Source organism: Aspergillus sydowii, assembly GCF_001890705.1.
Source record: "Aspergillus sydowii CBS 593.65 unplaced genomic scaffold ASPSYscaffold_10, whole genome shotgun sequence".
Taxonomy (NCBI): domain Eukaryota; kingdom Fungi; phylum Ascomycota; class Eurotiomycetes; order Eurotiales; family Aspergillaceae; genus Aspergillus; species Aspergillus sydowii.
Window position 1 is genome coordinate 462,057 of NW_024467868.1, and position 16,279 is coordinate 478,335.

At 49.0% G+C, this 16,279-nt stretch overlaps 5 protein-coding genes across 5 annotated transcripts; 3 read left to right on the top strand and 2 right to left on the bottom strand.

Annotated features, from left to right (window-relative positions):
* Window positions 1-35: 35 nt before the first annotated feature.
* On the top strand, window positions 36-1,443 carry ASPSYDRAFT_48250 (actin-related protein 2/3 complex subunit 4 family protein). Its single transcript, XM_040847594.1, has 6 exons — window positions 36-226; window positions 278-527; window positions 586-662; window positions 716-841; window positions 900-944; window positions 1,003-1,443. The coding sequence occupies exons 1-6, from the start codon at window positions 224-226 to the stop codon at window positions 1,009-1,011; spliced, it is 510 nt and encodes a 169-aa protein (XP_040699796.1). The 5' UTR covers window positions 36-223; the 3' UTR covers window positions 1,012-1,443.
* A 630-nt stretch (window positions 1,444-2,073) lies between these two features.
* Window positions 2,074-4,118, top strand: ASPSYDRAFT_92191 (uncharacterized protein; the record flags this gene model as incomplete). Its single annotated transcript, XM_040852626.1, has 5 exons — window positions 2,074-2,532; window positions 2,581-2,997; window positions 3,061-3,123; window positions 3,203-3,511; window positions 3,564-4,118. 5 exons carry the CDS (start codon window positions 2,074-2,076, stop codon window positions 4,116-4,118), a joined length of 1,803 nt encoding a protein of 600 aa, XP_040699797.1.
* Window positions 4,119-4,573: 455 nt separating this feature from the next.
* Window positions 4,574-5,754, bottom strand: ASPSYDRAFT_92192 (tRNA wybutosine-synthesizing 3 family protein; the record flags this gene model as incomplete). The annotated part of the gene is made up of 2 exons (XM_040852627.1): window positions 4,574-5,104; window positions 5,272-5,754. The coding sequence occupies 2 exons, from the start codon at window positions 5,752-5,754 to the stop codon at window positions 4,574-4,576; spliced, it is 1,014 nt and encodes a 337-aa protein (XP_040699798.1).
* A 147-nt stretch (window positions 5,755-5,901) lies between these two features.
* On the bottom strand, window positions 5,902-6,407 carry ASPSYDRAFT_48253 (uncharacterized protein). Its single transcript, XM_040847595.1, has 2 exons — window positions 6,382-6,407; window positions 5,902-6,322 (listed from the first exon to the last, which is right to left on the bottom strand). The coding sequence occupies exon 2, from the start codon at window positions 6,276-6,278 to the stop codon at window positions 5,937-5,939; it is 342 nt and encodes a 113-aa protein (XP_040699799.1). The 5' UTR covers window positions 6,279-6,322; window positions 6,382-6,407; the 3' UTR covers window positions 5,902-5,936.
* Window positions 6,408-6,410: 3 nt separating this feature from the next.
* Window positions 6,411-8,950, top strand: ASPSYDRAFT_92193 (DUF2461 domain-containing protein; the record flags this gene model as incomplete). Its single annotated transcript, XM_040852628.1, has 7 exons — window positions 6,411-6,990; window positions 7,062-7,177; window positions 7,232-7,285; window positions 7,371-7,390; window positions 7,443-7,513; window positions 7,792-7,994; window positions 8,786-8,950. 7 exons carry the CDS (start codon window positions 6,411-6,413, stop codon window positions 8,948-8,950), a joined length of 1,209 nt encoding a protein of 402 aa, XP_040699800.1.
* Between the last annotated feature and the right edge of the window lie 7,329 nt (window positions 8,951-16,279).

Sequence of the window (16,279 nt, forward strand, 5' to 3'; positions counted from 1 at the left end):
CATTGCGGGACGTTGCCCATCCTCCGGAGCTGACCACTCAACACACTGATCTCCTTCGCTCGCCCTCCAACAGACGCCTGAAACGGTCGCATTGATGTCCTAGAAGCTGGACTTGTGGGATTATAGTACTGTCCAAGCAAACATTGTTGAAGTCGACGCCCGCTTGCTCGCTCCTTGAACCCACCAGGCCCCCGGATAGCGCCATTATACGTCACCCCTCATTATGGTAGGTAACGAATGAACCAAGAGCTCCTAGCTTCCTGTCTAACGACCAAAGTCTCAATCACTGCGCCCTTATCTCCAATGCGTGCGGTCCTCGCTGACCGCCGCCCTTGCCATCTCCAACTTCGCGTCCCAAACCTCCGAGCGACATAATGTGCCCGAAATCGAGGCCGCGAGCTCCCCCGAACTTCTCCTTAACCCTTTGACGGTCTCACGAAACGAGAACGAGAAAGTTTTAATCGAACCTAGCGTAAACAGTGTGCGCGTTAGCATCCGGATAAAACAGGCGGATGAAATCGAACATAGTAAGCTTGCGCTGGCGTCAAGGAATCATGGTTGATTCGTATGCTAACATTCATCCAGTTCTTGTGCACAAATTCGGCCGTTTCCTGACCCAACGTGCTGAGTCCTTCTTTATACTGCGGAGAAAGCCTGTGAAGGTATGTCTATAATAACCCTATACAAGGCACCATGGAAACTAACGAATGAGTAGGGCTACGACATCTCTTTCCTCATTACAAACTTCCACACGGAAGCAATGCTGAAGCACAAATTGGTTGACTTCATCCTTCAGTTCATGGAGGAGGTCGATAAGGAGATTTCTGAGATGAAGCTTTTCGTACGTTCTCTCATCCTCCGTCCATATGTCTCTGGGACTCTGTGCTAATACTTCGCAGTTGAATGCGCGTGCTCGATTCGTTGCTGAATCTTTCCTGACACCGGTAAGTACTTTGAATTAAATTTACTAAAAGGCTCTGCGGTCTAACTATGACGGTGCAGTTTGACTAGGTCATTTCAAAGTTTTATGATACACCAAACTGTCAGCATTCGGATCCTCAAGGAATACCACATGGGTAGATGTACAAACTGTCTGAGATGAATGGGGTTTATCCTGCTGGCTAAAGCATTGCTAATTCGCGTACTTCCCCGGGCTTGAGGCTTCTTCAAATAAATATCGTAAACATCAACGCGGGCGAGTACTTAGTTGGAATTCGGATTCCATACTCAGTTGATTATCCGACTAGTTTACAGTATGTTGACTAAACCATGTTTTGCATTCTATACTCCGTACTCACCGTGTGCTTTTTGCAATATCTCGGGAGCATGTCCCAGTTGCTTATGGTCCTTGTGAGATTTTCCTTCAGAGACCAAACTTTCACCAATTGATACGATTGTTGCCAAGATTAAAATTGAATTTCTTTGGAGCTGGCTCCAACCACGTAAATATGCGCTCTTACATGCATATAAAACTATAAGCTACCGAAACGTAGCCTGACTCTGTACTATGTCTTGTGCTTGGTTCTTGAATTGAAATTGTATGCTCTCCATAAGCATGCATGCATTCCTGTCATGGCCCACTTAATCCCGTCACCGGTTAAATAGGGTTTGTTCTCTATAGTTCTATGGCGGCCGCTCCCTTGTTACTATCTTGAATAAGATAAATTGGTTGAAGTATAGGTTTCTTTTATTAAAGGTCTGTGCTCTGACTGTCTATTTAGCTCTACTATGTTGTAGGTTGGCTTATAGTGTGCTTTTTTGAATATCTTCAGACTAGTTTATGATGGTAGTACTTGTCTTTCAACTCTTTCCAGTACTTCAATTCACACAAGATAAAGGTATAATGGTTTCAGCATATAACCCCTTAAATAACAATTCACTCTCCTGGGGAGGGTCTCGCCGACTAATCATTATCTCAGCGTGTTGCATCACCAGACAGTCCTCAAGTGTTTCTCTCACTTTAGACCCCTTCTCCTCTTCTTCAACTTGACCCTCTCCTATCTACCCACCTCAGTATCCCATTAACTCCTCTCCGAGGCTCTCTAGACAGTGGATATCCTTCTTGAGTCCAGTATGAATCCTTACTCACCGGCTTTCGTGCCTGGCAACTCCAGCCAGAAGGGCCAGGACAGATTGGCCATTCGAGACAGTAACACTCCTTATTCAAACGGTAGCTTTCCTACTGGTTCCCAGGTCCCTTCTCTCCTGTCTTTGAACATGTCGAGTCAGGTCCTTCCTAGGTCAAACAAATATTCCTATGGCCCACTCACCTACTCTCAACCTCCAATGATTGCTCAACTTCCCTACCAACCCGGTCAGCCGGAGATTGTATCCCCAATAACTCGACGTGCTACTTCTTCGCTATTACAGAAACTAAACAACCTTGAGATTCAGGAACCCTCTGTGAGCGCCCAGGCCATTGCTGCATATAGGGATAGCGTTGACAAGACCACCAACCCGAGTGAGATGCCGATTGGTAGTCTTGTTGACCACAGAGAGCCTCCCTCTTTCGGTGTCGTTAAGGTTTCGAACGTAAGAACCTTCATATTATCGTTTTAATCTTGACTCACTCGGCTATAGATCCCCTACTCCATTACAAAGCAGGAAATACTCCAGTTTCTCGGTCGTCAGGCACGCCTAATCACTCCAGAGCAAGGCTGCCCGATCCATATCATTATGGAAAGATCCACTGCTAAGACGATGGACTGTTATGCCGAGTTTCAGACCCATGGCGATGCGAGAGACACCGCTAATCGCATCAACCGTATCTACGAGTCCGGACGTCCGCCTCGTCTTGGTAATCGCCACGTTGATGTTGATCTGACTGACCAGAATGAGCTTTTGAAAGACTTGTTCCCACGTGCAAAGTGCATTGTCTGGAGGAGCGGTATGCCATATCCCCAGGAGAATAGCGATCCTTATTGTTCGGGCTTTACTGGCTTCTTCACCGCGGAGGAAATCATTTTGGCCATTCGTCATGCAGAAATACCTCATCGTGTAAGCTATAAACATCCTCCTTGGCCACCCCTCAGGGAAAATGGTTTAACGCAACCCTTTTAGTCTCCCTTCTGCGACAAATGTCCGCAACGCACTTACGAGTCCACTATAAGCACACTCCACAAGGTAAAGACCCCACTGTTGGCTTCATTGTTCGAGTTAATTTGCCATGGATTTAACTAATCACTTTCTTCTGTCAATATAGTTTCCTTGGTACGCTCCCAAGTGTTACACGGTGCATGATCGTAATCAGTTGTTTGAGCTAGTCAACCGTCACATACAATCTCTCGTTTCTCGTATCAAGAGAGTCAATACCGTTGGACTTGATCAGAAACTACTGAATGATCTGCTCCAGGCAGGGCTTAAATGCCCTACTTTCAACGAACGGCAGAAATATACACTGTGCATCAATTCAGAGATTTCGAGCGAAATAGTCAAGCTACCGGAAACTAGCAAATGGTTTCCGTTTGATAGTCTTGCTAGAAAGCCCAGTTTCAATGCGGACATCTATACGGTGAGTCTCCATTCTGTTGTTGCCTCTTCTATACTAAGTACCAATTTCCTAGTACTTCATGACGCTCATTTCACAGGGCAGCGAACAGGAGTTTGAAACCATGGGATTGTCCAACACATTTCCAAAGGATGTCCCAGATCTTTGTTCTCCCTTTGGCCAAATCTGGTTTGAATGGCCCCAGTCTGCCTCGCAAATAAGTTGGGAGACAGCCGTCCATCATGAAATGGTCATTCTCTGTACTTTGGTCTTTAATGGGTGGATGAATGACGACATGAACAATGTGTTTAACGACAGAAGACTATACGGAGAACCGTCGCTTTCACTCGCCCCGGGTAACCGCCGTATGTTGCGCCTTTCGCCTAGTGACACTGAGAGAAGCCAGGTGTTATCTCATTCTGATGCCCGCGCCAGTCATTTGCGCCGCGCCAGCGAGTCTGTGGGAATGGGCAACATTTTCAGTTCCGGAAAGACCGGAAACACTTGGAATCATAGGCTGCTGTTGTACCCCCCTGGTGGAAATCGCCGAGGCCACCGTAACACCCAATCGTCTCCCATGTGTCTTCCGTCACCCACTACGAACCCCTGGGGGGATCTAAGTTCCGAATGATGGGTAGGTATGGTAAAATATTGTCTTTGTAACTCTGTCCTTGTGCCTTTCTAGCATTGCTTCTTCTCCAGCCCTCGCTAATCAAAGTTCAGCATGATAGCCCAGACCACCAGATGTTTTCCTATACCGATCGCCGTGTCAACTATCATGTTTCTCGGAGAACTCTTTCAGGTTCGCATATGATATGATCAAATATCACGTTATTAGACGATTTCGACAGGTTCGTGAACAAAGTCAATTGGCAACTATCAAGTCTACGATATCATCGTTATGATTTTGAACGGAAAGAAGAATACTTGGAAATCATGAATAGTGGTTTACGCTATCGTTTTGTAACACTCGTGCGTTGCGTTTTTATGTCTGTCTGAGGAAGACGATTTTGCCCCTTCATGAAAGTTGAGGTTTGGTTACGGTCAGATACAATTGAGATGGCTTTTGCAGTCCATGTTTCCTTTTTATAGGGCCTCTGTATTTAACGAATGCCATATGCCTACTTCGTCTTCATGGGTTGCATTTTGGTCATTAGCTTTCGTAGCCTGACCCTCGAGCGCCTTCTTCCTCATCAAACCCTCGGCCCTCTTCCTCTCCTTCCGCGTCTCTGGATCCTCCCATCCAGGTCTCGTCTTTCCCTTGGACTTCGTTCCGTTGGAGCCTCTCACAGAACACCCATCTAAAATGGCCGTTCTGAATCGTTCCTTACGCTCCGTATTTATTGAAAAACGTTCGTTCGACATGTTAACAAGCATTCGGAGATACTCCTCTGACACCAAGCTTCGGATAACCGGCTCATCACCTTCCTCTTCGCAGTATCCGATTATAGACTCCAATGCAAGCCCTGCAGATCGGACGGCGACAATTGGGCTAGGTCCGCTGTCACCTTCTAAACAACGAAGACCTTGGAGCCCGCTTTCACGAAACCCTGAGCTTGATGCCGCTGAGAGGACCGGCTGGGCGTGATGCAGAGTAGCGGTCATGATATGGAGGATCTTTTAAAGGCCATGTCAGTATAGTTGCTTTTAGAAAGGCGATGCTTTGCTGCTTAGAGATATGGAAAATCAAATGCAGGACACCATATAGTGGCGGCCTGCTGAATCATTCAGGGGCGGGGAAAATATGTCGTTTTAAGTCATCTAAGAAAGGACGACGAACTCACCAAGGGTTCGAAATGAAATCGCACAAGGCGTGGGGCGTGACCCTGACTCTTTTCTATACCTGGCGGTTTCCCATCTCCAGGAGTCAGTCCAAACATCTCATGCATTGACTTCTCTTTGTTCGCTGAACTACTGTCCATTTTCAGCGGTTCATGCGAGACATACAACCATTTTCCTGCTCCCTTGCCACCAGAGGGTACGAACTTCCTCTGTTCGTTAGCTTGCGAGATCTCTTCCGACGAATTTGGAACCCGTCTCCCCTCCAAAAACACACTAATTCGACCAGCGCAACTGCTCGTTGTCACTAAGCCAGGTAGAGTGTTGATATCTTGGATGAGATCGCGAATTCCTTCATCCACAGAGCCCTTGGGTGAGAGATCTGAGTATTCTTCTGCTGGGGTTGAAAGATCAGCGAGGATCTTGTTCTTGCGAGATACGAAGACAGGTGGAATCATTCCATCCTTCGTCAGTTCTTTGTCATCCATGATCGGGTTTGCTAAGTTGTGCTTTCTTTTGAAAATAGTGGGCACCTGCTTAGAGAAGTACGGGACCGATTTCTCGTTGATCAGATTATACACCTTCCCCAATATTTTTGCCCGAGCCAAAGAAAAATGTCGACCGATTTATAGGGGGGGGGGGGCACACAAAGAAGATATACAAAGAGACATCAACAGATGCCTTGCGATAAGACAGTCTCACTGCAATAGGCCGAAATAGAAAGATCCTGCATCCTTTGATGAAATCTTCCTGACATTGCTTGACCCGAAAATCCTTCAGGAAAGGTCCTTGGTGGGGTCGACACTAGTTGATGGCGAGTGGTCCTGCCGGGATCTCGCCCCTTCCACGCGGAAACTGCCCCAGAAGCTACCAGCCCCTTGGTCGCAAGTTCGTCATTCAAAGGTTGAACGCTCGAACCGCCTGAACTCAATCGGCAACTGGCCAGCGGCGGCCAAGCGCACTGAAGAACAACGGAGAAGCCACAAGACGGTTTAAAAACGCCGCCATTCATCTCGTCTCATTCGCGTTACGCTTTTTCTTCTCCCGGTAGCAACTGTACCTGCAGGAACAATTCCAATCATATTATATTCGCTAACTTGAGTTCAACACCGGAGGCGCGCGGAAAACTACCCATCTGTCGGCTATGCCTCCTCGATCAACCCGGGCCGCTCCCGCAAAAGAGGCAGCTCCAGAATCGGCACCCAAAAGACGCGCCTCCGCCAGAGTTGCTGGGGCCTCAAATGCGGCGCTTAAGAAACAAAAGTACGATTCAAGCGCCCCTGACAAACCCGTGCAATCCACCACCAAGAAAAGCAAGTATTTCCAAGAAGACGGAGCAAAAAAGCCGAGGCGCAACGCAAAGCGCACGACTAAGCCAAAAGATGATTACGAAGACGAGGGATCCGGGGATTCGTCAGACGCAGACTCGGACTTCTGGCAACCAGAGCAGTCATCCACGGCCGGTAAAGAAGCAATTTCGCAAGCCGTGAAAGACTTCGAGAACAAACGTGGGGCTAAATCAGATGCACCAGGGTCTTCGAAAAAGAGGGATTTATGGAGGGAAGGTGTCAAGGTCGGCCTTGGACCTGGGAAAGAGGTCTTCATCGAGAAGCCCAAAGCAAGGGACCCGGGAGACGTTCCATATAAGGACAACACCCTACATCCCAACACCATATTATTTCTGAAAGACCTGACCAAAAATAATGAAAGGCAGTGGCTTAAAGGTAACCATATTCACTGCTACCCCGCTTTTTCATGCCTTGTGGCCCATTGCTGATATGAACACGGCTGATAGCCCACGATGCGGATTATCGCTCCTCAAAGAAGGATTGGGATACTTTCGTTGAAACATTGACGGAGAAGGTCACTGAGAAAGATAGCACCATCCCGGAGCTACCTGCAAAAGACCTGGTAAGATGCGTCTGAAGAAAAATGGAAAGGGCAAATACACTAACATGGATTAAGGTCTTCCGTATATATAGAGACATTAGGTTCAGTAAGGATCCTACCCCATATAAGGTATGTTGGTTTCCTTACGCACCTCGGCGCGCCGTGTGAAATCCTTAAAGCACAACGTATAATTGACCTCCACTGCACGGAGCAGACACACTTCTCGGCAGCCTGGTAGGTAAATGCTTACTGCTACGAAAAGGTTGTTAGCTGAAGTGGTAAACAGGTCCCGCACCGGCAAAAAAGGTCCTTACGCTGCATATTATGTCCATGTTCAACCAGGAGCCAGCTTCGTTGGTGAGTTAGACGCAATAAGCGCCCCAGATCACAAACACGCTGGTCATCCTTTCTTTGCTATGCAACTAGTTTTCATGGGCGTGAATTATATCTTTCCTGTCTTATCTCCGCTTGTCGTTCCTTCCTGCGTCGGAGACGTTGAGGACACGTCCCTCTCTTTATTTGCACTTCCGCAAAATAGAGACAAGCTCCTTAGAGCTGCAGGCCAAATATTACCTCGCCGTGTGCCACCATATCCATCATATTATATTCTAACAATCTTTCTTTTTTCGTTCTAGGTTCGGGTCTCTGGCATCCAGAAGCTGATAGGCTGGCGCTCCTTCGAGACGACATCGATGGGAACTCGCAAGGCTTAAAGAGGGTTCTCAGGGAAGAAGGCATGCGACGAGAATTTTTCGATGGTATATCTGACGATGAAGACAAAGCAGTAAAGGCCTTTGTTAGCCAAAACAGCGAAAGTGCGCTTAAGACCAAGCCTAAGGTAAGAGCCTCTTTCATCACGTACTCCCTATTGCTTCAAGAAAAGAGACCATCGGTCTCATATTCTCACATCCCCGATAAAATGAATTATCTCCTCTCGAAACGTAAGTCAGCGAGTGGTAAAGGTCCCGAGGCCGTCGATACGACCGTCACGTCTTTCGGGCGCGTCAGTCTATGGGGGATTCGGGAAATCCTGCTTTATCGCACATTATCATCTGTTTGGCTTTGTTCATCCTTGAATAAAGAGCGATTAGAAGACAATGAGGCTTTGTTTGAGTCTCGAAAGCCATGATGGCGTTCATGTCCAGGAGATTGCCATTGCGGTAAACTCAGGCTCGTCTTCGACTGGTCGGCCATGGTGCTCGGCGATGGGCATCAGACCTATCCAATGGGGATCCGAAGACTCGGATTTGACTAAGAAAGAGAGAGGCCAAGGGACTTCGTGGCTGGAGCGTGTCTTGCAGCACACATACACTGCATTACTGTTGACGTTCCAACTTTCAAGTGCAATTGCGGATAGGCGACCCTTCTCGGGCCGTGTCTGGCTCTCCCTTTCCCGCCCTCGAGTCTTGAGCCCGGCCTCTGGCTGGCCAGAAAGAGCTTTGTCTTGGGGCTTCTGCGGTGGGCTTTGGCTATTCCTCTGTTCCTACCCGGTTCGGAAAGGCGCTTGCGCCGTCGATTCGCTTTCCATGGTTCACCCTCTCTCTAGTCTCCTACCCTCACCCGAGATTACGTCGAATTTGATTGGGAACCTCCATTATTACAAGAGCTGACTCGTCTCCTTTTTCTCAGGGTTATGAACACGACAATGAGAACATCCAGCTCCTCCGTTTGCGCAGTTTCACTATTGGCAAACGGCTTCCAGACGCTGATCTCTTGAGTCCTGATGCCCAGGAGAAAATCACCGCTCTCATTGGCATCATGGAACCATTTGTAAGCCGTCCTTTCTCCTCCTAGATATGCAGCCGGCTTCTGGGTTTCCCCCGATTCGGCCGCGAACTGCGCCCAATGGATCCTCGCACTCTGTATCTGTCCATTTCCCCTCTCCCTAGCGCCCGCTCGCCTTCCCTTCCCAGCTGTCTGCTGTGGTCAAGTCCAGAACGGCATCCACATTCACAATTCATCATGCAGATGAAGTTCTAAGACTCACCAACCCTCCGTCCATGTACGTACTTTGTGAGAGGGGGAAAGCTAATCAGGATCATCAACCACAGGTCACGTATTTGAACAGCGTGGTAATGCCTGATCCAGCGGGGCAGGACAATATTTCGTCCGATTCTTTGGAAGACGACTGAAAATTTACAGGTAATGTTGTTGGCATCTCAAATCGACCGCGGTTATGGCACGCAGCCCAATGAAGAAGGATGACAGTGCGCTATTTTGACATTTATGTGATTAATTCCTTTTTTTTTTTTTGTTGTCTGTTACCTTGTATTTTCGATCTACCTGCTCTTTGGTTATTACAACTGCTACCTAAATATTGCATGTTTTCAGCTTTTCAGTGGGCAAGGAGATGATTTCTTCGATCCCGAAACTACAAGATACATCGTCAGCCGATTTGTTTGTCACCGAACTCCGGACTTATACTGCTCAGGTCTTAGCTGTTTTACCGCTAGTTTTTGCTGCGGTTAGTGGCCCTCGTGTTAAGGGCTCGACACTGTGGCAGCCTGACAGGCCAGGGGACCCCCAACTTCAAAAAGCCATTGTTGCTGTGTATTCTCTCATCTACTTCCCGTCCGCGCTGCATCCAGACTGTCAGACATACAGGCTCACTGCATGGACGCTAGTCACCAGCCATCTGTAACTCGGTACAATTCGCTCTCTATCCCTATAATAGACTTTGGCCCACTGCATCCGTGCCCAAGCAAGGTATTTCCTCATCGATTATGCGTCAGCGTTCGGGTCTACCCCAGGAAGCGGTCCGCTATGGTGCCCACATATCTCGCTCTCAAGACAATCTACCGTATTGTCATGGTGAGTACGAAGATAGAAATACAAGTATGGAAGTGGACGCACCGTGATGCCGTTTCCTCTCCTGGTTCCTCGGGGTAAAGATACCATTATCCACACTGCATACGGCTTTGAATGAATACCGTCCGTTACGTGGCCCTCCCCTGGTCACCATTTTCGAGACGCAGCCAGATAAGTCGGTTCGGGTCAGTTCCCCTAAATCACCGTCTCGTCGTTATATGCATTGATGTCTCAGGAGCTGGCATTATTATACTCAGTTGGGGTTTCTAATAAGAAGTTATATTTAACGCCTTCTAGTTAAAACCCCAGGTTGTCTCCTTGTCGCTTCATCCCAGAGATGAAACCCCATTGGACGATGCGGAAACCAGCGCAATTGCTAAAGCCATGTTCATTAACTGTATTGCTCTTCACATCGAGTATCTTTTTTCATTTGACAGATGCTTAATAGTTTGCCTTAGGACCGGGGGCATTGCCATTATGAATAGAAGCGAAGGCCCTCCGATTCAAACAACCACTTAGTGCGCCGAGGGTTACTCCCGGTATATCCATTCGGGTTGAGGTAAGACTGCTATTGAAATCTCCTACTCTCCAATTACTATACTCAATGGCGTTTTCGTCCAACCGACTTGAGAAGGCGCCCTGTATGCGGTATTCTTTAGGAGAGGGTCGGGCAGCCTTACCAATGAATGAAATACACCCATGGTGAGATAAGACTTATGTACCTTGATGGTATGCTTGACTCTTGTCTGTGGAAATGCGTGTTGTCAATTATCGCAATTCCCGGGTAGCGGATACTCCTATCTGCCTAAAAATTATACGAAGTTTTTCCACATCGACATGTAGATGTAGATACTACAAAACCCGGATTTCCAAGTTCCAGCCCAAACAAGTCTACTAAACTTGCACAAAGTCGGAATACATCCATATCTCGCGATAGGAGGGAAACCTCAACATAGACCCTGCAAACAATACAATTATAGATCCAAGGAAGCAAAAGTGACACGCAGTAGATACGATGGGCTCATAGACGATCCCGCCCAGTCCAGGGCGTATAACTAGGTTGGCATGGGTAACTACGTAGTATGCAAATACCTTAAAGAGGGTACATATCTACCTGTCTCCCCTTGGGTACTTTACAGTAGGCGCGAACCCGCTCTTATCGAACGTACATCGCGAAGGAGGCCGAAATTGTATTGAGCACTCTCAGCAAGGTGGTAGTAATCATGGAAGTGTATTTTTCATTCGGATCTTCAAGCCTCAAGCCTCAATCCACCTTCTATAAGATGGCCCTCGCTTTCATGAAGTCGCCTCCATACTCTTCTTTTGCTTTCGTACTGGTTAGTTATATCATGCTCATTACCTAAACTTACTTAGAGTACGTCTCTACCGTGGACGACGTTGTGGTTTAAGGTTTCGTTCAGGGCCTCCCGCAGACATGGCCAAGCTACCAAACCCCCGAGAATAAAAGAAGGTTTATAGAAGACATAAATCAAACATGAGTCATTTTTTATTTATACTTTTATCAAACCATGCACTCCTGTCCCGTCAAAAGCCAAAAAAAAAAAAAAAATGACACAGGAGATAACAGAACAAGGCAGTCACCATGGCCATCACCAACCAGCTAGGGGGATCGACGTAGTTTTGGAGTGAACGAGGCTCCCGAAACCTCGGAGGAAAGATGACAACGAGAGTTTAGCTAGCGGACTGCCAATAGCCGCGACAATCACAATGTCCGTTTCCAGATTTTCGACATCTTTCAGATTTCTAGTCTTCTAGACGATTCAAGATTATCACCGATGGCTAGGCAGGTTATCACCGATGGAACCAACTGACTTCAGCAATAGAGGTTGGAGACGCCAGGGCCTGGTTAATAGTGGATACAACTTTCGGTAATTGTGGTTTGTAATTAACTCATCGTGGCTCGTATAGATATTAGTTAGACCAGAAATAAATGAATGAATGAATGAATAATCATCGTCATCTTGCCCGTTTGTCTTTCCTGGGTGGAGAAAGGGGATCGATCATCGATGGATCTATCTGGATCGTCCAGGACGATGGATGCGATATCTTTATCAGGTAGTAGTCAAATAACTATGACTCCATAGCCCAGAGTCAAACGCCTCAAGTTAAGGGTTCCCAGACTTCCCAGTTGCCACAGTGGGCAAGTGGATAAGGCGTTGACAGTGGGTAGCTGAATTGAGGGTCGGTCAGGAGTTGGCGGTTTATTTTATTCCCTCTCGTGGACACGCATGCGCTTCGGCCTTCGCATGGCGTGCGCACCGACACGGAGAGATCGGACTGGGGAGAGTGGGGTGCGAGGCATGAACTTTGAAGTCAGCGTCCAAACTTCTTCAAAAAATTCAACCCCGAATGCATTTCTGGCGAAGAGCAAAGGTACCATCGAACACAGCGCGACCATTGTTGGGAAATTTGAGGCCTGGTGAGACAGTCGTCACGGCACCAGATGTAAGTGGCTGCCAGCTTCGACGAGGGACCGACCATTTTTCGCGACAGTGCCACACCTGGATCTTGGTGGCACAGCACTGATGGACTGACGATCTGGAGAATTCTCGGTACCGTAGCAAGATCGTCTATCGCTTGTGGATACCTGGAACTTGGAAATGAACCCCGGCTACCGAGCATCATCATTAATCATTATTGTAATATTGTTCTGCCTGCCCTCCATTTCTTTTTTCCTCCGACCAGGTTGTGGGAAAGGGATCGTCGCTGCCTCGCAGGGTAGCCGAGATGACGGAGCCGTGCGGGAGTGAAGGCGAAGGAATAAGGTCAGGCATACATCAGCGTCGCAGGCTCTTCCTTCAAAGCCGAACGCGATGGAAAAGCATCACGCGATGAAAAAGATGACAGACAAGGCGAGATCTCCTGTGTGACCCGAGACTTGATACAGTCAATCACGGTGCAGAAGACGGCCTGACACAGTGTAATAAAATGAGTGGATTCCCCTCCTCGAGCAAAGAAAACAAAGTCAATAAAGCAAACGTCACCAAGGGCCAAAGGTGGTAGTAGTGTCGAGGGTATTCTCAAATTTCAGTAGTTTTGGAACTCTGGAACGTTGAGCATGTTGTATGCAGGACGTTGTCTCCCATCGTCTCGCCACGTCACTCTTTTTCCTTTCGAAGGCACTATTCCTGCATATTTGCAAAATGCGCACACGTCTTTGTGACTTGTACCCAACGAGCACAGACAGGTTTGGACCTGCCCTATAGTGCTGGCCGTTCCCTGTCGTCGCCGTTGTCGTCCACCAACCAGATCCAAAGAGTTGCCGCCCTGTCACCACCACCAAGAGTTTCCGACGCACAGGCGGGCCAACAGTCATCCAGGAAGAGATAAAGTCCAGATAGTCTGTGAATTTGGGGACGCTCATAGGCTGCAAGGCGATCACATGACCGAAGACATATGCGAGTTGATCGATGATCACAGGCAGCGTGCTTCCTTTTTCCCTGCGGCCTCGGGGCAGCCGCACACTAGGTAGACTAGTGTCCTACTAGCTCGACAGTAGTGAAAGAACTAACTTGTCCGACTCTCGTCATACCGCCTCCCTGGCAAAACATTGTCATGCCAGGCCTCAAGAGTCAGACTTCCGAGCCGGGGGTTCCGGGCTCATGGTCCGCTGCTTCGTCTCGTCCAGGTGTACTTAGCAGTTATACATGTTGCCTCGGGGCAAAGGAAGATCAGACTCGAGTACGTATAAAGAGGGCCTAAAAAATACAAACGGTAAGGCTGCTGGTATCCGTGGAGTCGCCGTCACCGCAGTGGCTGGCGGTGAAGACGTTTGGCTGAGAGGTGGGGGTTCAAGTGGGGAGTTCTGGGGACGAAGGACCGGGACGAGCTGAGCTGATGAAAAGCCAAAAGCCCAACAACGCAGGTGATTGTGGCCTGTGGGTTCTGGGCCGCAGCGGAAAGACGCGGACGGCAATGCACCGAGCCGATTGGGATCGAAAAACGTGGCAAAAGGAATGAAAATTAATCAAAAAAGGGTGACTTGCGACACCGGGCGTGTATCTTACCGGGCGCGTAATACCGTATTTCTGGACCGTTTCAGTGCCGTCTGGTACGGTATGGAAAGGCGTCCGAGTCGCACTGCCATGATGATCACCAAACAAGGTGCGAAAAAGAAGTGTCTTGGAAGCGTGGCAACGGCCAGGAAATAATTATAATGTGATGGAGTGAGACTAATGCGAGAGTTGACCCCTGTGGAACTTGGTATCTGTAGTTGACCGGGTTTATTGGCAGCGTCTTTTCAATATGTACGAGGCTGTCGCACACCGAGGATTGCCCACATGCACTGCTGCAAGTTGGTTTTCCTTAGCGCAAACAGGCGAGACCGTCTTTGCGGCTTCTACGGCATGGTAAAAGGGACATCTGGAACTCAGTAAAGCACCTTGCTTCCGGCAAGGAAGTCGAAAGAGGGCTAGAGCAAGGGGGCTGGCTCAGCAGGCGCAAGATGGTTTATTAGGGATGGCTCGGCCAGTCACCAGGCAGGTGAAACCAATAAAGAGCGGTGAATCCACGAGGGTTCTTGTCCGGTGGTTGTCTGATTGCCCAGCCATGGATGGGATTGAACCGGTGTTGCCCAGCAGGTCATAAACGACGGATACACTTCGTGCATTAGATTGGCGGGAGACGGTGCGGGCCGTTGTGGCATGGGAAAGACGACAATTAATTTCACTAGCGGGGGATGATCGAATCGCGGTGTGGTTGCCCACGCCCTGACAGGCTGGCACAGGCACCTGCATTTCCAGGAGCGCGTTGGACTCTTGTTTCCTGGCGGGCAAAGAGACCATCCTTGTCGGTCGCATCATCAATGTGCGACCCCCCACAAAGTAAAGTGGACACAAGCACCGTGCCCGACACGTACTCCTTTCAACCAAACCTGTCTTTCTGGGGAAATTGCCCAGGTCACACGATCCAAGTCTCGGACCAGGAGTCATGCTGGACGGAGGCCGACACCTCGCCCGTTAGCAAAGGTATTATTATTATGCTTTGGTTGGGGAAAAGTCTGCTAATGGAGGGTGAGTGCTGTGGGATGCCTGAAAGTTTCCAAATGGCAGGATCGATGACTTCACAGGGGCTGCAATTCCGAGACCCTGCCCCAAAGCAAGACGGGCCTCGCGGAGGCAGTGAGGTGGGAATATTACGACAGCAGCAAGGATCGTGAGCAGGTGCAGTCAAGATCATAGTTATTAAGTTGGTATTATTATTGCAAGGTAGAGGGACACGCGATGATGATGGATGGGGATGCATGTCAGCAGACGTCCCCGCAACCGGGTTTGTCGTCTTGATCACAATGCGATTCAGCAGTCTGATTGGCAGGCCGCGCGATGCTGCTCCTTCAGCTGGAAACTGAGAGGCCGGCAGAAATTTCGAACCGGCCGAGTCGCGCTAATGCAACTTATTTTGTGAAGCCCGCGGCAGCTCCGTCGGTTGGAGAGTTTGCAACGCTCAGTCGCCCGCCCGGTCCCAGGACTGTAGCACTGGGAGAGCCCCCCGCCACTAACACCGGACCCCTCTGCCCCTCCGCCCCTCCTGCCCCTCCACGATCAAAAGATGGCCGCCCTTGCATTCTGATTGAACAGCCTCTCGCGACTCCCGTCCATCGTCATCTGGACTGGTTGCCCCCATTGGCTGCTCTTGTATATCTCGGAGGCCAATGGGAGCCTGTAATCCAACTTTTCACCAGCCCCTGTGCGACGACATCACCATCAAGCGGAGTGCCGAGGCAGGCATAGCCTCTTTGATCTACTGTGAAACCAGGTACTGGGGTCGTTGACGCGCGAAACCACGATACAATCGGTCTCTTCAGGCCAAGAGAGGGAGTACACGCATCACTTTAATTGCCACCGGGAGGCTCGACGGATTTGGACCTTCCAGTTCCGGTATTCTTGTCGGCCCTCGCCTCTCCGTATTATCTGCATCCATGGAACGGATTGCGGAAGGAACCCTAGCCCTAATACCCGCGATCCTACAGCTTGGTCGCAAGTTTACTGGCTATCGCCGTAAGATCCGTATGCCTCGCTGCGGGCCATGCCGTTACGTACTACATATATTCCATACCGTCATCGGGCCCGAGCGCGCTCCGAGGCACACTCATGGGTCCGTAAGATCACAATTCTAATATTTGGCGTGAGGGCCCAGTGCATGGTTTATACCGTGGTTCAGTTCGTCTGCGTGTCCCAATAAATTACCAATATTGATTCTGGTTCGGAGCGGTCCTTTCTCCTGGGTCCAGCCGGTGCGTGCCAATGGTTGAGCAGTGAACTACCACGTTTAGAGATGTTCTCAATTTCAAGCCAT

What these genes read in the sequence shown, in the direction of transcription:
- ASPSYDRAFT_48250 (XM_040847594.1), top strand. An exon ending in GGCGGATGAAATCGAACATA is followed by an intron (nt 528 to 585) that starts GTAAGCTTGCGC and finishes ACATTCATCCAG; the next exon opens with TTCTTGTGCACAAATTCGGC. An exon ending in TGCGGAGAAAGCCTGTGAAG is followed by an intron (nt 663 to 715) that starts GTATGTCTATAA and finishes ACGAATGAGTAG; the next exon opens with GGCTACGACATCTCTTTCCT.
- ASPSYDRAFT_48253 (XM_040847595.1), bottom strand. Translation starts at nt 6,278, where the DNA reads ATGAATGGCGGCGTTTTTAAACCGTCTTGTGGCTTCTCCGTTGTTCTT.